The sequence below is a fragment of the Naegleria fowleri genome, assembly GCF_008403515.1.
Source record: "Naegleria fowleri strain ATCC 30894 chromosome Unknown tig13, whole genome shotgun sequence".
Taxonomy (NCBI): domain Eukaryota; phylum Heterolobosea; class Eutetramitea; order Acrasida; family Naegleriidae; genus Naegleria; species Naegleria fowleri.
This window is the reverse complement of record NW_025407945.1, coordinates 653,898-673,027: the sequence shown is the minus strand read 5'-3', so window position 1 is coordinate 673,027 and position 19,130 is coordinate 653,898. Positions and strand designations below refer to the sequence as shown.

The following is a 19,130-nucleotide window of genomic DNA, read 5'->3' as shown; positions in this document are numbered from 1 at the left end:
AAACCACTCCATTCGGACTCCTGAGAACGAATCTTATTAACTCCATCCTATATTTATTTTTGTTATCATCATCACACCATCACTAACAATTTCTCATCAAAATGATGCGAGAATCGGACTTGGATTTGCCAAGCAGAGGCAAATCGTTAGAAAGCAGCAGCAGACCATCCCTCGACGAAAATTCTGTCGGTTCTACTGCAAATAGGTCTTCCATTGATGTTACTCTCAATGAGCAGGAACAAGGACACACTATTGATAGTTATGCTCAACTAGACGCAGCCTCATCAAAGCCTGTGTTGAAGCGAAACCCATATATTTCTCTTCTTTTCCACAACAAGAGATTCCTCATCATTTGGATGGCTGGTGTGTTATCCGGAATGGGTAACTACTTTTCTGAAATTGGTACGTTATTTTCTAGAAGATGAATGTGCAAACAATCACTAATTGCCTCAACGTTATGATTTTATGATTTTTATTCTGCATTAATTCATTTTCTTAAAAGCTGTTGTCTATGAAATTGAGCACAGAACCAATATTGGTTTTGCTACTGGTGCTCTTTTCCTTTCCATCTTCGCCCCTTCGTGTTTGGCCATGCCCTTTGCTGGTTTGTGCTCCGACATTTTTGACAGACGAAAGGTTTTGATTATTGCCAATATTGTGAGAGCTGTGATTGCGTTTTGCTTCCTTTTTGCCTTGTTGATTAAGGACAACAACCCACTCTTATTTGGATTTTATTATGTGTGTATGGCTCTCATGTTCTTTACGAACGCATTTTATGATGCTTCTCGTGGTTGTTTGATGCCGCTGGTTGTCGATCACCATGACCTAGTCGCTTGTAACGCACTCGATAGCTTGACATGGTTGTTCTGTTCATACACTGGAGCTGCCATTGGAGGTCTTGTTACTTCCATGTCGTCCAACATGTGGACTCCCTCTAGCCCATTGACAAAGACAGAAGTAGGCTTGGTCACAACCTTTGTTCTCAACGGCGTTTTGTTCATTTTGGCCTTGATTTTGACAATTATATTGATGAGATATCCCGAATTGAATCCTCCAAAACCTGCCGACTTCCCAAAGGGAGGCGTTGCCCTTGCTAAACACAGTATTAAGGAATTATATCAAGGATTTAAACTGTTGCTTGGAGGAAAGGGTTATCTTTTGAGCTTTACCGTCATGAAATTATTGGGCTCTTTTATTTGGGCTTCTGTTGAGTTTATCAATGTCAAGTTATCTGAATTTCCAACTCTGACTTTGATGGATAGCCCAGAAAACACAATGACCATTGCATACAGCTTGTTCGGTATTGGTTCTGGACTTGCTCCTATGGTTTGTGAATTACTTCTAGGTAACCGAATTAGACGTTCTGTGAGAAGTGCATTCTGGACAAGATTTGTGATTTTAGTTTCCTTCTTTATGTTGGCTGTTGGATTTGGTATCATGACATTTACTATTCACGCCTCAATGTTTATTGCTGCTAACTTTATTCTTGGTGCTGCTGGTGGTACCATGTGGGTGTACAGTATGGCTTCTATTGAACATTTAACTCCTAACCACTTCTTGGGACGTATCACTGCTTTTGACATTTGCTTTGGATTCGGTGCCGGTCAAGCTTTGGGAGTTTTGGTTCCATCTCCATTCTTGAACGACATTTTTGGAATTAAGCAACCACACTTGTTTGCATTGGTCATGTTCTGTTTGGCTTGGGTGTTGTTTATTTTCTGGATTGTTTGGTTCTATCTCACTAGGAATATTGATCAACACCATGTCGAGCATGACGATCACAAACATTAGACACCATAATGTTTCTCTCTTGTTTTCGAATAAGGGATGACCAGTGAAATCGAGACACGTGATGATGTTACACATAGTGTAGTAATGTGATGTCTTTCCTGATGTCCCTAATTCAGACATTTTCCATTGATAAAAACCATTTTCTTTCATTTTCTCTTGAGATTTGGACCCAGTTTTCCCGCCAAAAATCTATTTACATTTATTAAAATAAAAAAATGACCTTTTCGTTCCCTCAGAGTAGAGAAGACTTTATGTCATTGGTGCAACAAGTGGCCAAAGAGGACGTGAAGAGGTGTTTGGCTGGTATTCCGGTCACGCATCCTCATTTGGCCAAGCTGATGATGGCTCCTCATGACTCGAATTGTTTTGGTCGAACCAGTGCCAAAGAGGAAGAGGAGCAATTCTTTAATGCATTTCGGAACCAACAACAACACAACAACAACAACTCGACAACTCACATTCAACAAGAGTCATCATCATCGGTTGAAGTTCCATTAATCTCATCGACTAAATCTAATAACAATAATGTTCAACACTCCGAGCCCCAATTACCGGACAGAAATCAACCAAAGCCATCAAACACCACCAATGACACCTCTCAAATTTCCAACAAACAAAGAACACCTGAAAAACCTTCTCCTAAAACAAATGCAAGAAAAAAATTGTCGGAAAAAACAAATATCATAAATCAACAACAAAACTCCAAAAAGAATGAGCAACCAGCTTCACCTTCTCCAAAGAAAACATCACCGAAACACACAAGTCCCAACAATGCTGACAGAAATGTATACGAAAGACTATTGAAACCAACAGTTTCAACACAAAAAAAGTTTGAAAAAGAAACAAAACCTCAAAAGAAGGAAGAAAAGGAATTTAGAGAATTGAGAAAGGAGCAAAAAAAGGCGACATCTTTGTTGTTAAGAAAAACACCTTCAACAAAGAAACAGTCACCAAAAACCTCTCCAAAGAATAATAAGAATGTTTCATTCTCAGTGGCTCTCGGACAGGTTCAATATAAGGACTACTGTGAAGAGGATAAGGAAAATATTAACGATATGAATGAGACTTATCAAGAAGACATCGAAAAGAACCTCAATAACTTAGATCATGTAAACTCTTCTCCTCCTTCAACACCTTCCCCTCCCAATCAGACACAACAGCAAATAGTGGTTCGAACATCCCCTCAAACTCCCTCACCGAAGGCCTCTGAAGCCGAAAATCCCCCAACTGTTGCTCAAACAAACAATGGTGTTGGTGATAAATTATCTCCAAAGAATGATAGATCACAACCCAATCCTACCATTGAAATTTTGAACCCTGAGGTTGAAGTCTGTCACACTCTTCAAAAAGATTCTTCACTCATACCATCCAATACATCCACAAGTTCAACATCTTCGAACAAAGCAGCACCTCAGAAAAGTACTATCAATTATGAACAGTTAGAGGACATGGTTATGAACGATTTGTTACTGGAACTTGCAAAAGAGCAACACAAAAGAAAAGAAATCAAACATCAACAATTTAAAACTCTACAAGCAAAGAATAAGCAAAATCAACAATTTGATGAAATGTTGAATCTTTTGAGGGAAATGGAGCAAAAAGAAAATTTGATCCGAAAAAGATATCAGAACCAAAATAACTTGGAACTAAGTGACGACACCTCTTATTTATCCAGCAGTCTTGATTCATCTTCGTCATTGTCAACAACGGACGTTACGTTACGCAAACAAGTTGTGTTGGACGAGCACACCAAATCAAAGATAAGAAAGGCACGACAGAAACAAAAACGATATTTTGAGACTCTTTGCAGACCTCATGAAGTTTCTGTTGAAACTCTAATGCAAGTGTAAGTGGCTGTTATTTTCTTTTTCGGTTGATTTACGCCAACATGTTTGAACAGAATTGGGGAGGATATCATCAACGAAGTGTTTAGTGAAGTGTGTCATGAGTTTTCTGACGCAATGTCAGACATTGTGAAAACAGTTTCTGCAAACGAGTTCGGTTGTGTAAACACCAGTACGTTTACATCATCATCGTCAGGACTAGCTTCTTTAGGTCAAAACGAAAGTGGTTTATCATTCACCTAATTTATAAAATTATTAAGCACATTAGGGTAATGCCAATATGAACAAGTCGGAGAGGATCATTTCAAATTGTACTTGTCAAACACGGTGTATTTGTAGATTACAGGGAAATGACAATTCATCATCACAGTATACTATTGATATCATCAGCGAGATTGACACGCCATATTATTGTCATCCATTGGAGAGAACTCAAAACCATTCGTTTCATTTTGGAAACAACACTTTTTTCTCTGAACATTGAACTCACAATTTATTCATGCATTGATGACAATATTTATACTTAATAGTAGTATTGTTGTTGATATGGATAATTATATGGTTGATCGTAGTAAGGATATTGTTGTTGTTGATAGTTATAAGGGTATTGTTGTTGCTGTTGACCATACGAATAGGAGGGATAATTGTATTGTTGATCATAGGAACTTTGTTCTTCATCCCACTCATCTTCATAGGCCATTGGACCTTGTCCCATTTCATCAGCAGCACCAGCAGCACTATCGTCTTGGGTGGGAGAATTCGATTGCTGTTGTTGTGCAACAACAGTGAAGACCAGGAGGGCAATCAATGCAACCAAAAGGAAAATGACAACCTTCTTCATATTTTTGTAATTGATGAATGAGATAGAGTGTTGAACACATGTTCAATTTAAGAGCTAAGGCTGTATTTGATGTTTCTAAGAAAGGACAAAGTTTGAAATTGTCAGAAATTGAATGGTCGATTTTAGTAATTTGTCATTTACTGCAATCGAAGAAGAGGAAAGTGAGGTCTGATCAGGTATTCCAAATAAAGGAGTTCTTCGAATTTATTCTTCTAGACCTGTTTCACAAGCTCATTGTTTCTGAAGACGCATCACCACCAAATTGGGCACTTTAATATATTTATACTTTATGGATCAACCCTTTGGTGCTTCCTCTCTTCATGTCTCACTAATTGTTTCTGTGAAAATTGGAACTTGTTCAAACAATTTAACGATCTTGTAACTCCTAAAAGAGAACTCGAACTTGATGTTTGAATCATTATCAGTTTTAGCTCCAATGCCATAACAGGGATTCGATCAATTGCTCCTTAACCATTGTAATTTCTATAAATCGATCTATTTGGTCCACTATAACCACATAGATTCTTTAGTTTTCTAGAACTATAGGAATTCATATAATAAGGATCACTTTCCAAATCCCATTCAAAGTCGTGATGATTCGGATCTTCTCCCCATTCATGTTCAAAAAAAGAAGCAACACCAGAACCATCCACACCCTCAGGATCAGTGGGAATGGGAATGGATTGAGTATTCACACCACCCTGACACATAGAATATAAAACAATGACAGAGAGAAAAAGGAACATAAAGATGTATTTCATCGCGATTCAAATTGATCAATGGTTGTCGACGAGAGATTGTTTTTGAGGATTTGGCCACAAAGTCGAGTGAAATAATTTCTCATATATTCTCTCTTGGATTTTAATTTTACTTTTTTGTAGAATTTCTAAATGAAGTGGATGACTTTTATGACAAGTAGGAGTTTTTGACCTGTGGTCGTTTTCAAAATTCCAAGTCTAAGGATTCATTTAAGGGAAATTAGAAAAAAAGCCTCAATAGAAGCACCTGATGTTGTTCGTTTTGCAAAACACCACAGAGAAGATCACTTTCATGGTTGCCATTCTATGGCCAGAGAAGCCTTGCAAGAGTTTCGGAAAGGCTTATTATTTTCTGTCACTTTTCATCAACTGCCAAAAAAATGTCCACCAACAACCACTCGCCCCGATCATCACCACAACATTCAACCCAGCCCATACAACAACAACAACCACCAACAAACCAACAACAACAACAACGAAGAAACAGTACCGATAGTCATCAAACTTCTCTCTCTGCCGTGTCCACCACTTCGACCTATTTCGATCTTGAAAATGCCTTTGAAAAAACCATCGCAACAAAATCTCTTTCTCCTTTTTTCTCCAACAACAATTTAAATCCTCTTCAAAAAGATGCTCAAAAGATTAGAAATTCATGGATCAGTAGTGTCAGTCAGCTTTCTTCAAATATTCCTTTTACAATTCCTCATATTGAAGTGTATGTGGAAAAGTGTGAAAATTTACCGTCCATGACGAGTAGTGGATCTTGCGAGTAGGTTTTTGTGATTTGTGTCATTTCAATGATTTTGAAACTTGATTGATCATGAAATCGGTTTGAAATTTTTGTATCATGTTGTTCGTCCTATTCATTCATCAAATTGATAACAACAATGATCATTACTGTGTTGGAAAATAACACAATCACACTACACCACAAACATCATCACGACCCATGTTTTGATTACAATCTTTGTGGTGACGATTACAATGTTGAAAACGAACTCTCTGAAACTCCTCGGATCTCATTTGTTAACAACAACTATATTCCATGGTGACAACATCTCCTATTAATAACATCAACAACAACATGCCAACAGTCCCTATGTTGTTCTTTCTGTCATTCCATTAGGTGACAATGAATTACGTGACTTTTCACAAATTCCTTCCGAAGAGTCCTGTAAGAGTTCCAAAATTAAAAAATCATTCAATCCAGTGTGGGATGGAAAAGAGAGATTCTTTTTAGGATTTCCAGGACTCGTGAATCAATCAAATAATAATTATTTTAACAATTCAGTTTCTCAATCATTTAACTCAAAGAAAACACAACAAAAAACTATTTCAACATCATTCAATGAGAGTAAGAGTAAATCGACGGAAAGTTTACTGTCATCAACAACTACGACGTCACCCTCATCGTCGAACAATAACAATATCAATAACTCTCCTCATTCCTTAATTCATTTCCAAAATAAGAATTATTATTTATTAATCCAAGTTTTTCATTATGATCGATTGAAAAAGGACTCTTTTATTGGTTCTGCAAGAATTGGACCTCTTTCTAAATTACCTTATGGAGTCATGTTATCCAAGACAGTGTCACTTCACGAGGCAGGAACCAATGCCACTTGCAGCATTAAATTAATTGCTCACAATTTTGGACTGACATGGGAAGAATTTGAAGAAATGGATTCGAATGGAAATGATGATTTTTTAACCTTTAAACCTGTGTGTGCAGATGTAAGTTTTTATATTGATATATACTTGTCAATCCATTGACATTTCACAACAACGGAACACTTTTTGTTGTCACATTTTTGTGTGTCATAAAAAACCACTTTCCACAAACACTTTTCAAAACAGCCCGTAAAAGCAGTTTTGGACAAAATTGTCAACTCTCGCTATGCCAATCAATTTCCAAATCCAAAAGATGAAATTCGATTTGCCACCATGCTTGCCGACAAAACTCATCTATTACAGACCTACCTAAATAAGGATTGGGTTGAAATCATTCCCACCGCCACTCATTCTCTCAAAAAACAAATCATTCATCATTCGACAGACACTTCTCCAAGAGGAGGAGGATCGACATCCCATCACCATGCCCAGAGTCATTCTCAGAGTCATCAGAATCATTCTACGGTCTCAATAATGAGTGGCAGCAACAGCAGTAATAATTTAGATGCATCTGCAGCAAGTTCCTCCTCTCCTTCTCATAATGAATTATTGCATGAAGCTCCATCATCCTCTCATGAATTGATTTGCGACGAACAAGTTGGAGTTGGTTCAGCAACAACAACAAGTGGAGAGGAATGTGTGAATCCTTCCACTGGAAGAATTAGAAATCGAACAACCATGACAAGTAGTGAAGTGAAAACTGTTTCATTCATGAGTGGTAGTGGTAACAACAGTACTGCAGTGGTGACATTACCACAACGTAGTCCACATGCATTTGATGAAGATAATGAAGACAATGATGATGTTGAAGATGATCATGTGAATGACGATGACTCTGAACCAACCGATGGATCAGATTCTGAAGAAGAAACAGAAGAAGAAACAGAAGAAGAAACAGAAGAAGAAACAGAAGAAGAAAAACAAGTCATGAATGAGTTTATTCAAGAACAAAAGAAACAATTATTGAAAGGCAAGGTTGATATTAAATTGATCATTGTCGATCAGGAACGAGATCAAAAATTGAAAAGTTCTGCTCGAAAATTACTCTCACCCATTCTTTCGAAATTTACTTCAGGAAAATCAATTTCTAATTTTGGAATGTTTCACAGTTCAATTCTCATTGGAAATTGGATTCTCGAATGGAATGATAGTGCATTGTGTGTACCAAGAAGAACTCTTTCAAAAGCTGCCTTATTTTGTGCAGATCTTGAACCAATTACAACTTTGGAGGATTTAGATGTGGTCATTAACAAACTGGCAGACGTTATTGTGGAGTGGAATACGACTAAAAAGTATAAGCCAATGGGTGGTAATCGATGCATCTATGGAAATTGTCAAGATTTTTGTGAGGCAGTCCTCGCGAGAATTGGTGTAGATTTTCATATCAAGAATCCATATGTGAGACACTTCTTTGAACAGTTAAAGAAGAAAGGTTCAACAGATTTGAAATTATATTTCCAAAAGGAGGAAGCTGTAGTGGAAAATTCATTTGCGAACAAATTCAAATTATTGAGCGCAAGTGGTGGAAGCAACTCGATCAAATTTTCAACTCATGAACAGTTGGATCAATTTGTTTTACGATGTTTAAGAATTGATCCAGAAATGAAGACTAATTATCCAGATGTATGGAGTTTACTGAAAGGTTTTGATCGAGCATTCTGGCTTCGACATTTGGCGTGGGAAGAAATGAAAGAAAAGAAACGAAGAGAGCTTGTCTCTGTCGAAAGAAACTTATTCAAAATTTCACAGTTGCGACGTGCTAAAAAGATCACTAATGAAGATGTCGTGACAGAAAATCGATTATTTGAGAGAGCTAACGAAATTAAGAAAGAATTCGAGAGAATTGAAAAAGAGGGAAAACCAGTGCGCCCTTTCATGGGCAAGCAGTTGGATGAAAGGAAGGAACTTGTCGAAGTTGATCTGTGTCCATTCTCTAATCCTTTAACGACTTACTCCATAAGGTTGTATCACTAACAGGAAATGCATTCTGTGTGTTTATTAATAATAACTCAAACGAACCGATTCCATCCTTCTTGTTTGATGATTAAGAAAATAAATCCAAATAGTCCCACTCAGAGGACTCACTGCTTGATTCATCAGTTATCATTGTATCTTCATCATCAATGATAGGTGGTGGATCTTTTCGTAGCATGTAACGCATTTCACAGTTTGTTTCTGTATCTAACACAACCAAATTTAGTATTCCCTTCTTTATATCTGCAAGGATAGTGAGCTCATTCATCAGAGAACATTCCATCGAGAGAGCTGTCATTTGATTGGCAGCCTCTAAACAATTGTCAAACCAATCACGTTCCAACAGTTCATCAGACACAATAATTGCATCATGTTTGCTAAATAAATACAAGGATTCCATTTGTTTACGAATGACTTTCAACCTCAATAGATTCAACAGTTGAACCTTTTCATGGGAGCACACTTCTCGAACTTTGAGGATTCTTTGCTTTTCATAAAGTTCAACTTGTCCCATTCGAATTTTTGAATTAATACCATTAGCTTGAAAGATATGGATATAAAGGGGTGACAAACCAGTCTTTCCTTCAAAATACGCATTATCTGTTGCAATGGATCCAACTTTGGCTGATTTGATCAATACATGTTTTGCCATCTCTTTTTTCAAAGCATAATAATTTTCACAATTTGTAAATAATAATCCAATTTCTCCAACCAATACTTCTTTCAGTTTTGTCAGAGCTTTGACAAGTTGTTCGTCATGTGATGATACAATACAATGATTTTTCTTCTTTAAATTCTGTATCAGTCCATCAATAGCCAATCGAGTGAGCGAGTGTTTCCCAATATACAACTCTGAGTATCCATCATAATCACGATTGGACAAGGCTCTCCTAAATTCTTGCAATTCATTCGTTTCAACTCCCGATAAATTCAGAATCATGATGAAATTGAAACGTTCAAATAATTCTGTAAATTGATCAGCGGTTTGTGATTTACAGACTTTTCGGTCCGAGGCATAGAATGGAGAGGCTTTATCCAATCTCCATCTCATGAAGCCTGTGGGAAATTCCAATCGAGGCATTTTGTTGTAACATGTTCGTTTGGATTTATAGATCTATGCCAAGAAGAATTCGTTTCCTTTCTGAAATTGAAATTCAAGAAATTCGATCTCGGCAAGCGATCAAACCCTAGATAGGCTCAAGAAATAATTGTTGAATATGAATACTCTCATGCGCGTATATGTAATGTAGAATGATTCCTCCCTATTCATATTATTATTAGTTTCATTTGATCATGAAGGATTAATTATCTCATACTGAGACAAAAAGGAAATAGTGCGAGGTTCTTCGAGGAGGTCCTGAAATTCAGGACAAAGCTGATCAGCTGCATCTAGACCTAAGATACATTCTCTTGTCATTGATGATTAATCTCTTTGAATTTAAACAAAACAAAACAACGGTCAAGATGGCCATCCTGAAACCCTACACATTTGCCTCGGGTCTCTTTTGTGGACTCACCACTGGATTGCATCTCATTTGGGGTAAGTCAATATTACGCGTTATGAATTTGATCAATTCTTTTCGAATTCATCAAAACATTCATCATGATCATTCAATACATTGCTCTTCATTGAAATCAAAAAAGGAGGTCATGATGTCGTTCGGCCATTTCTAAAACTTCATGAACAAGATCCCAACACACTGAACGAAGAAGTGACTTTCATTCTTCATGCGTGTTGGCATATCGTTTCTCTCTCATTGGCCACCACATCGGCCATTCAAATTTCATATGGCCTCGGAAGACCTTACTTGATTGGCAACTCCTTCATCAAAGTCACTCCAGAACTCGTGAATTTCATCAACACATTCAATGGGTTAGAAGGTTGTATTGTATTGGCGTGCAGTTTTTTCGGGAAAGTCCATGAGGAAGAAATGAAAAAGAGAAGATTTGAGAAGAAATGGTTGCACTTGTTGTTCCGATTACCTCAATGGGCCTTGTTTTTCATTATTGCTGGTCTTCCTTTGCTTGATTAACTGTTCAGGAGCTGTTCTTTGAATCAACTGCAATATTTGCAAATATTCATGAAGAATAAAATCAAGTTTTACTGAAATTCGAAGATTTTGATTAAAGTGGAAGCGCCTATTTGGGATTGTGGACAAAAGATTATCAAACAAGATCATCCAAAAATCAACAGCAGCTGTGAGGAGGAGGCGAGAACTTGAATGGGTCCAATCAAAACCAATGGAAGCAGTAGCAGATGAGATTTTGATTGAGCAACTTTCCATTTCCCATTCATAAACCATTTAAAACCTTTCCGAGATCAGTCCAATCCTTTCCAACAGAACAACAACAACAAAACAAATTACATCAATTTTCAATTGCCACCATCACCTTCCGTATCTACAATGACCATCAAACCGTACGTTTTCACAGCAGGAGCTGTCAGTGCTTTGGGTTTTGCCCTTCATGTGTCATTGGGAGGCAAGCATATCGTAACACCTCTCTTAAAGAAGCATGAAGAGAAACAATTGAATGAAAGAGTCGTTAATTTGCTTCATGCTTGTTGGCATATCACTTCTCTCTCATTGGCAGCTTCTACAGCCGTTCTTCTCTCCTATGCCTTGGGAAGAGACTATTTGATGGGAAAGAGTATCAAGCTCACTCCGGAACTCATTGAATTTGTGAGCGAATTGAATCTTGGTGCAGCATTGGTGGTTCTGGATTTCTCCTTGTTTGGAGTAGTTGATCAAGAGAAGGAAGCTAATTTGGAAACCAAGCAAGTGGTGTTGCATCGATTGACAAGATTCCCTCAATGGATGGCATTTGGTGTGATTGGTCTACTTCCACTGATTGAAAAAAAGTAATTCTTTCTGATTGCTTTAAGTTTTTCGAAAGACACATTCCAGAGGATGCAATTTCGAGGTTGTCATTAATCATAAATTAATAAGAATTTTCTTTTCGAAATTAAAAAAAATAGAGAACATGTCATCACCTTCTTCGTCATCCTCTGAAGTATCAGAACAACAACAACACTGTTCATTTGTAGTTCCTCTACATCTTGTTTCAAATTATTACAGCACCAATCCAAAAGTGAATACAATTCCTGGTCTCTATGTTTTTCCAAATTATATTTCTCAAGAGGAAGCTGAACATATTGTGAATAATATTTTGGATGCAAATGGGTGGTGCAGCGGTGAAATTTGTAGAAGACAACAACACTACGGATACTTGTATTATCACACTAGACATCATTTACCAAATTTACAACCAAAAAAACAAGAAGTTTCTTCATTAAAAAGTTTGGATTTTGATTCATTTTGGAGCGAATTATTTTGGGACAAGATGATCAAACGAGATGGATTATTTAATTGTGACACGTCCTATCACGTTTGGAAAAATAATTTGGAATCTAATACTCGAGAACAACATGATGAAAATGCCAAAAGAGCCGAACCACAATGTTTGGTCAATGAATATATGGGAAATCAAGGAATTGCATCACATGTGGATAATGTGAATGCATTTGGAGATGTTATTGTTGGTATTTCACTTCTCAATCCTGTTTACATGACCTTTAGAAAAGACAAACTAGAAACAAGAATTTTACTTCCTCCCAATAGTTGTTACATTCTTACAGGAGAATCTAGATTTGAATGGAGACATGGAATTACTCACATGAAACAAATTTATGTGCCTCGAGAATATCTCGTTCCAGAAGCAACTAAGAGTTCAACAAATAGTTCATCAGAAGACGAAACAGAAGGTAAAATGTTCATTCGAGAGGAAAATTATCGAAGAATTAGTTTAACATTTCGATTCATTAAAATCGATGGTACCAAGAAAGTGGAAGGAAATGAACCAAAAGAAGAAGGAGCATGGTAATTCAGCGATTCACCTCGAATCATCATCAACAACAACATGGTGAGCTCAATAAATGTATTGTTGTTTTCATGATGGAACGCAATAACTAATTACAAACAACACATGCATTCAAGACAAGAATAAAGAGCATCGTATAGTCAAATAGTTAGACCTTTCTTTTATTGAGGGAAGAATTCGATCATCGAAGAACTCGGCACCAAAATCGTAAAATAAAAAAGCGCAACGGTTACATCCTTTTACGATACAATAGACCACCATTCGGATCGGAGGACTGATCAATTCTTTGGGCAAGAAAATCACATCAGACGCATTGATGAGGGATTAAACAAGGTTGGATTAGTTCTCAACCCTCCCTATTTGCTGTAAATAATAATTATAACTTGTTCATTGAGTTACCCTCAATTTTGTATTCAAACCCAATTTTGTTCTTGTACATAATTAGAGAAGAATTCATTCTCGAGCTCGAGTTTTCAGGAATCATCAGTTTCTATTTGAGAAATAATAATGAATTGTTTATCATGCTTTTGTGTTGGAGGAAAAAGGGGCAATAATGTGATCAAATTATCATCCGCGGCCAAAAAGGAGTTGCATAGGATTGAGAAGAAAATTTCAGACCTGTTTCTTCATAATGCAAAAATTGAGATGTTCATTATAAACTCCAAAGAGGAAATCATGTAGGTTTCGTCCATGATTTAATGCATTTTCACAATAATTTGGTCACATATGGAAGTTATCACACTGAACATGCATCTCTTACAACAGGAGCTGTCGATTACGAGACCCTCATTCATTACACTCAATATTTAAAATCCTCTTTGATACAATTTTCGAGGAATATCAACAATGACAAAACCTCTTCTTATTACTCAACGCATATCAAAGGGTCACAAACAATTTTTTCACTGTACACTTTAGAAATAGGATATGTAAGTATTTCATTTCCTTTTTATTGACATTGGATACAATTGATTGAATATTTGAAAAAAGGATGTGGCCTTTTACACACGATTACCATCTGAACTTCATGTGTTCGGCATTAATTTAGCTGAAATCGACAATAGCATGATGTCTATTCTCACCGACATTACCAATGCCATTGACTATCTCAATAATGAATGACCAATTTGAATATCATCAAGCTGGCAATAAAAACAAAGATACCTATTATCCATGTCGGACATGTTGGAATTGTTGATATCATGACGAGGACCATACCACATCTCTTCTATTTGTATTCAAACAAAAAATATTACCATCATTCATAACCGCATCACAGCAACAACGAACAACCAGATACATTCTGTCCGAGCAAACATCATCATCAACAACAACAACCCCATTTCATCATCATACCTATGGCCACCGAAGAACATCAACGTAATTGGCAAATTTTGAAAAAGCTCCGTGAGAGGCCTGAGAACAAGGTCTGCATTGACTGTCCAACCAAAAACCCGGACTGGTGCTCTCTTCAATATGGAGTTTTCTTTTGTCTTTCATGCTCGGGAGAACACAGAGGATTAGGAGTTGATGTTAGTTTTGTAAAATCAGCAGTTTTGGATAAGTGGAGTGACGAACAAGTACAATCACTCGTACACGGAGGAAATAAGAAGGCCCGAGAGTACTTTGCGAGTAAAGGAATTGATAAACTCAGCATCAAACAAAAGTACAATTCAAAAGCCGCGAAGGAATACGCTGCTCTTTTGAAACAACAAATTGCCAAAGCGTAAGTGGGGTTAACTTTAATGATGTATTATTCATTTGTTTTCTTTGGAATTTTCGAACGAACGGTGTGATGATGTATTGTGCCAAATCGAACCGAATCAAATCCTACTTTCATATCATCCCGTACAACAATTTTCAACATTATGTTCCATATGAAAACAATTCAAATGCACCATCATCATTAATAATAATTATTATTATCAACACAGTAACGAAGGAGCTGAGAAAAAACCAACCCTCACTGTCAACACCGAAGATATGAACACATCACCACATGAAAAAGTTAAATCTGCACCACCACCAAAAACCAACAACAACTTGGATTGGGATTTCGAACAGGAAATGATGAAAGATATTGTTTCAAGCCCATCACCAACCACTCCTCAAGTCAACAATGAACCAAAATACAAGGTTCTTACATCAGCAAGCTCCGATCCAAACAAGACTAAAATCAAGAGTCACCTCCATCAAAACACCAAGTCATCATCTGCATCCTCAACAGGAAAGGATATTTTCTCTCAAGACGCCTATTTGAAATCAAAGAATAGCAAGAATGAAATTAATGATGAAGATGACTTTTTCGGAAAAGAAGGAGTTTCAGAAAAACAAGTCATTAATGATGATGATTTTTTCGACAATGACTGGGATAAAGATTTTGACGACCAAGGATCGTCTCACAACATTAAAAAGGCCTCGTCTTCGCCTAACATTTCATCTAGAGACAACGAATATGGAAATAATAATAATTCTTATAACAATAGTAACAACAGATATAGCGGAATTGGAAGTAGTAATGGATCTTACACACCTACAAACACTTATGGTGCTTCTGGAGATAAATACAGAGGAATTGGATCCTCATATACAGACAGAAGGAAAAATACACTTTCAGGGATGTCTCTCACAGAAATGTCAAGCTCTGATTTAGCGTTTTATTTGAGCGAACAAGCTAAGGATGTTGCTAATAAGACAAAAGAGGTTTCTAGCTATCTGGGAGACCAATTACAAGTTGTTTCTCACAATGTCACAAACTGGTTTAACTCGATGATGCAACCTAATGAGCACAAGTAATTTTTTCACGAATTCTGAAAAGAAATCCAAGAACAACATTTGTACTTTATTCCACTCTTGATTCTTTTTCCCATTATTGCGAGCATGTCACAAATTGATACGGTCTTTTTTGATTTTTAATTAAAGTTTCAAAGCAAACTCAATACAATGCCAGAGTTTTCTCATTTCATGTCAATTCACAAGGCATTGTCAGAAAAGCAACTTCAAAAAAAATGTTCTCCTTCATCAAACAGAAAAAGATTATGGAAGATCTCTCCACAATCAAGAAAAAGCAATTAGTCAAACATGCCGATTATATCTTGGAAAAGAGAAATGAAATTAAGAAAATACAGGAGATGGATGCGATTGGTAAAGCAACAACTCCGAAGGCTGAAATTGCTCCATCAGAACAACAACAGAAGAAACAAACTTCATCAAAACCATCAACAAACAAGAATGACAACACCACATTTATAAACAATAAGAAAAGTGTTAACAAATCAACAAATTCCAGAAATGAATATGGAGGAACATCTTCACAAGTTTTGGTTTCGGAGGAAACACAAGAAAGCTCAGCCACAGAGTCATCAGCTGTGGAATTTCCTCAAACTGAATATCAAAATCATTTGTTTAAAATAGCTGAAAAATTCGAAAAAATTGATCCAGACCTTTCAATGTTTTTTATGAAGAGATTTTATGATGAAATTAATAGCTCTGCTAATTTGGACAAGCACGCAGACAAATATAACAAGTGTTGTCTATTTTGTGGACATTCATTTCTGAACAGAAATGAAGGATATCATCTCATGAAGCAACCATCGAACAAAGTTGTAATTAGAGATGTCACCAAGGACGACAAGTTGTGTTCACTTAATTTGAAGAAATTTTTTGGATCTAAAAAAGAGCGAGTGAAATGGTCTCATATGGTTCATTGCCTATGCACCACGAAAACAGCCTCTAATAACGTGCTTACCTACCGATGCAAGAATTGTCACAAATACTTAATTGTTCCATTTGACAAAGATGTGGCTCTTCAAGTATCAAAACCGGAAAACAAACAAGATGTACAAGCCAAACAAAGAGAACAGCAGAAGAGCCATGCAACCTCAAGTGAAGGCGTAACATCTCCACAAGTGAATATGACTTCTTCCAGCAACATCTCAACCCTTCCCTCATCAACAACAGATAAACCCTCACCCACAAAACCTCAAAAGAAACAAAATCAGTCTCAAGTTTCTCAAAGCACCATACCAAACAATAGCGAAAACTCAAACGAAAAGAAGAGAAAGAGAGATAACGTAAAATCTTTATCAGAGACATCTCAAACTTCAAAAAGCAAGGAAACAATCACTACTCCTAACAATAAGGAAGCCAAGAAGAAAAAAAAGAAGAATATTTCAAGCACGACATCAGCTAGTGACTTTTTGAAAATGCTCTAATTATGGCCATTATTCATTAATTAGCGTGGGTTTAACAGGTTTCGAGTAGGGTACTCCATTCACTGCATCTGTACGATAGGTAAATACTTGAGGTGTTGAAAATGTTTTGGCATGTGATACATATTCACTTTGTGGATGTGCCACATATTTGGATTTTTGCTCAGTTTCACCGATCTGACCAACCACCCCCGTTTTTGTGTTGCTAGTCATAGCGATCCTTGAGCTTGCTGAAAGTTTCATGTCATTAATTTCTGCATGCTTTTCATGAATTGGGTTAAAATGGTCCTTTGAGGTGGGTGCCATACCAAAGTTGCTGGTATGAGAAAATGATTGAGGAATGACATTGGCCTTAATTCTCAAGTCATCCTTCAAAACACTTGGAGGTGGAGCGCTCATATCTACAGTGTGGACGAAAGATTGCAATCCTGTTTTGACTTTTCCACGTTGTTGTGCGTCTCTATACACAATGGCTTCGCTTGACGCAGTTGAAAAGGGTTTTGTTTTGTCGTGATTAGATTTCGTGGTGGTACTATACATGAGCTCTTTCATTCCCGAGTTATCACTGTGAGTGGCCATTTTCATTGTCATATCCAATTGCATTTCTTCAATCTTTTGTCTGTTGAGTTCATAATTGTTGGCAATATTCGGTGCCAGTACAGGTGTTGTAAAAGAAGACTTGGTCTCTGAAGCGTACTTGACCGAAGGATGCAACAACCTGTATGTTTCATTTTCTGTATTAAATCCAATAGGTTGGCACTGATTGATAGTTCCTTCCAAGTGGTGCTCCTTATGATCTGCCGTGTAGGTTATCTTTGTATTCAGAGGAGCTCTCTTATGTATGGATTGTTTGAGATTTTCCGAGAGCTGAGCTCCATGATGAGTGTTCCCGTACGTTGTTTCGTAAATACTAAACGTTGGTTTGTGATGCATCTTGAACAAGGTCGTGATAGGTTCAGGTGTTTTTATTGTTTTTTTAACGATTGAATATATAGAATTGCCGCCAGAAATTACTGTTTACTTTAATTTCGAAGAAAATTCATTGTAGCGTCTCCCGAAATGCCTTCAGCTGCATGTATTGATGAGTTTCTGATTTCCGTCGATTTGAATCTGATGTGTAATGAACGAACGGCACAACCTCTTGAAATCGACTCACCCTCTAACTCAACCGTGAAAATAGTAACCCTGATTGGGGAAATTCTCGGAGATGTACCTGTATGTAAAGTGGAAGAGGTGTTCATAGGACAATCGAAAAAAAAAATGATAATGAAGAAACAAAAGTTGCCTCACATCTTCTCTGGAGTGGTTGCCACTATCGCAGTGGCAGCATGTGTTTGCATGGTTCTCATCACATTGGGTACTTGTTTCAATAGTAATGGAGGAGTGAAGGAACCAGTTTCGGCATGTGGAAGAACAAGTTGCATGTTTTTGTGTGTCGACTTTGCTCGTGGTGATATTTGCCTTTTCAAGAATGACTTCATTGCATTATTCGACATTTGGAACGTATCGACCACAGGTGAAATCTGGTTACTTTTGGTTCTATGTGTTGCACTTTATACCATTAGTGCTGAGTATGCCCATGTTAATCATCATGGCCATTCTTCCAGATGATTCTGAAAATGGAAACATTCATTTGGGAGCAGCCATTGTTGGAATGGGATGTTTACTACTCTATGCTTTGATTAATGTAGTGTTTCAACTCATTCGAATGGTCAAATTGGCTCTAAACAAATCGACCTGTTTGTGTCATGTCCTTTGGAACAAGAATGAAAAGGTATTACCCAATGTTGTGTTTTATGTGGCCTGTTCATGTGGAATTTTGTTGAATCTGGCTCTTGAGGTTATGGCTGTAGTGGGAATGGTGGTTTGGATGAATGGCAATTTATTAGGTGAATGGCTGGCCGTTTTCACCATTGTTGGCACGCTCATTCCTCTCTTTGTGGAAAGTCACTTTGAGTTTTTTGGTAGAGCAACCAACAAATTCTTCGACCACGATTCATGCTGATGAAGAAGAAAAAGAAGAAAATAAAACCTTATTACATGTTGTTGAATGAAATTAGAATAGAGAAACAACACCACTCCTATCCGTCTCTCTAAGCCATAGAGTCCATGAGAATTCAAGTCCTTCTTCTGCTTCATTCCTTTTCGAAAAGAATTGAAA

At 37.0% G+C, this 19,130-nt stretch overlaps 14 protein-coding genes across 14 annotated transcripts; 10 read left to right on the top strand and 4 right to left on the bottom strand.

Moving 5' to 3' along the window:
* Nucleotides 1-101: 101 nt before the first annotated feature.
* Nucleotides 102-1,791, top strand: FDP41_012417 (uncharacterized protein; the record flags this gene model as incomplete). The annotated part of the gene is made up of 2 exons (XM_044702935.1): nt 102-402; nt 503-1,791. The coding sequence occupies 2 exons, from the start codon at nt 102-104 to the stop codon at nt 1,789-1,791; spliced, it is 1,590 nt and encodes a 529-aa protein (XP_044566473.1).
* A 215-nt stretch (nt 1,792-2,006) lies between these two features.
* On the top strand, nt 2,007-3,878 carry FDP41_012416 (uncharacterized protein; the record flags this gene model as incomplete). The annotated part of the gene is made up of 2 exons (XM_044702934.1): nt 2,007-3,637; nt 3,692-3,878. 2 exons carry the CDS (start codon nt 2,007-2,009, stop codon nt 3,876-3,878), a joined length of 1,818 nt encoding a protein of 605 aa, XP_044566472.1.
* A 280-nt stretch (nt 3,879-4,158) lies between these two features.
* Nucleotides 4,159-4,476, bottom strand: FDP41_012415 (uncharacterized protein; the record flags this gene model as incomplete). The annotated part of the gene is made up of 1 exon (XM_044702933.1): nt 4,159-4,476. The coding sequence occupies one exon, from the start codon at nt 4,474-4,476 to the stop codon at nt 4,159-4,161; it is 318 nt and encodes a 105-aa protein (XP_044566471.1).
* Nucleotides 4,477-4,943: 467 nt separating this feature from the next.
* On the bottom strand, nt 4,944-5,222 carry FDP41_012414 (uncharacterized protein; the record flags this gene model as incomplete). Its single annotated transcript, XM_044702932.1, has 1 exon — nt 4,944-5,222. One exon carries the CDS (start codon nt 5,220-5,222, stop codon nt 4,944-4,946), a length of 279 nt encoding a protein of 92 aa, XP_044566470.1.
* Nucleotides 5,223-5,614: 392 nt separating this feature from the next.
* Nucleotides 5,615-8,879, top strand: FDP41_012413 (uncharacterized protein; the record flags this gene model as incomplete). Its single annotated transcript, XM_044702931.1, has 3 exons — nt 5,615-6,003; nt 6,329-6,968; nt 7,092-8,879. The coding sequence occupies 3 exons, from the start codon at nt 5,615-5,617 to the stop codon at nt 8,877-8,879; spliced, it is 2,817 nt and encodes a 938-aa protein (XP_044566469.1).
* A 70-nt stretch (nt 8,880-8,949) lies between these two features.
* Nucleotides 8,950-9,960, bottom strand: FDP41_012412 (uncharacterized protein; the record flags this gene model as incomplete). The annotated part of the gene is made up of 1 exon (XM_044702930.1): nt 8,950-9,960. One exon carries the CDS (start codon nt 9,958-9,960, stop codon nt 8,950-8,952), a length of 1,011 nt encoding a protein of 336 aa, XP_044566468.1.
* Nucleotides 9,961-10,343: 383 nt separating this feature from the next.
* On the top strand, nt 10,344-10,912 carry FDP41_012411 (uncharacterized protein; the record flags this gene model as incomplete). Its single annotated transcript, XM_044702929.1, has 2 exons — nt 10,344-10,419; nt 10,524-10,912. The coding sequence occupies 2 exons, from the start codon at nt 10,344-10,346 to the stop codon at nt 10,910-10,912; spliced, it is 465 nt and encodes a 154-aa protein (XP_044566467.1).
* A 372-nt stretch (nt 10,913-11,284) lies between these two features.
* FDP41_012410 (uncharacterized protein) lies at nt 11,285-11,743 on the top strand (the record flags this gene model as incomplete). Its single annotated transcript, XM_044702928.1, has 1 exon — nt 11,285-11,743. The coding sequence occupies one exon, from the start codon at nt 11,285-11,287 to the stop codon at nt 11,741-11,743; it is 459 nt and encodes a 152-aa protein (XP_044566466.1).
* Nucleotides 11,744-11,861: 118 nt separating this feature from the next.
* On the top strand, nt 11,862-12,761 carry FDP41_012409 (uncharacterized protein; the record flags this gene model as incomplete). Its single annotated transcript, XM_044702926.1, has 1 exon — nt 11,862-12,761. The coding sequence occupies one exon, from the start codon at nt 11,862-11,864 to the stop codon at nt 12,759-12,761; it is 900 nt and encodes a 299-aa protein (XP_044566465.1).
* A 642-nt stretch (nt 12,762-13,403) lies between these two features.
* FDP41_012408 (uncharacterized protein) lies at nt 13,404-13,880 on the top strand (the record flags this gene model as incomplete). Its single annotated transcript, XM_044702925.1, has 3 exons — nt 13,404-13,435; nt 13,492-13,687; nt 13,749-13,880. The coding sequence occupies 3 exons, from the start codon at nt 13,404-13,406 to the stop codon at nt 13,878-13,880; spliced, it is 360 nt and encodes a 119-aa protein (XP_044566464.1).
* Nucleotides 13,881-14,116: 236 nt separating this feature from the next.
* On the top strand, nt 14,117-15,554 carry FDP41_012407 (uncharacterized protein; the record flags this gene model as incomplete). Its single annotated transcript, XM_044702924.1, has 2 exons — nt 14,117-14,484; nt 14,693-15,554. 2 exons carry the CDS (start codon nt 14,117-14,119, stop codon nt 15,552-15,554), a joined length of 1,230 nt encoding a protein of 409 aa, XP_044566463.1.
* Nucleotides 15,555-15,766: 212 nt separating this feature from the next.
* FDP41_012406 (uncharacterized protein) lies at nt 15,767-16,972 on the top strand (the record flags this gene model as incomplete). Its single annotated transcript, XM_044702923.1, has 1 exon — nt 15,767-16,972. The coding sequence occupies one exon, from the start codon at nt 15,767-15,769 to the stop codon at nt 16,970-16,972; it is 1,206 nt and encodes a 401-aa protein (XP_044566462.1).
* Nucleotides 16,973-16,981: 9 nt separating this feature from the next.
* On the bottom strand, nt 16,982-17,902 carry FDP41_012405 (uncharacterized protein; the record flags this gene model as incomplete). Its single annotated transcript, XM_044702922.1, has 1 exon — nt 16,982-17,902. The coding sequence occupies one exon, from the start codon at nt 17,900-17,902 to the stop codon at nt 16,982-16,984; it is 921 nt and encodes a 306-aa protein (XP_044566461.1).
* A 538-nt stretch (nt 17,903-18,440) lies between these two features.
* FDP41_012404 (uncharacterized protein) lies at nt 18,441-18,974 on the top strand (the record flags this gene model as incomplete). The annotated part of the gene is made up of 1 exon (XM_044702921.1): nt 18,441-18,974. The coding sequence occupies one exon, from the start codon at nt 18,441-18,443 to the stop codon at nt 18,972-18,974; it is 534 nt and encodes a 177-aa protein (XP_044566460.1).
* Nucleotides 18,975-19,130: the final 156 nt, after the last annotated feature.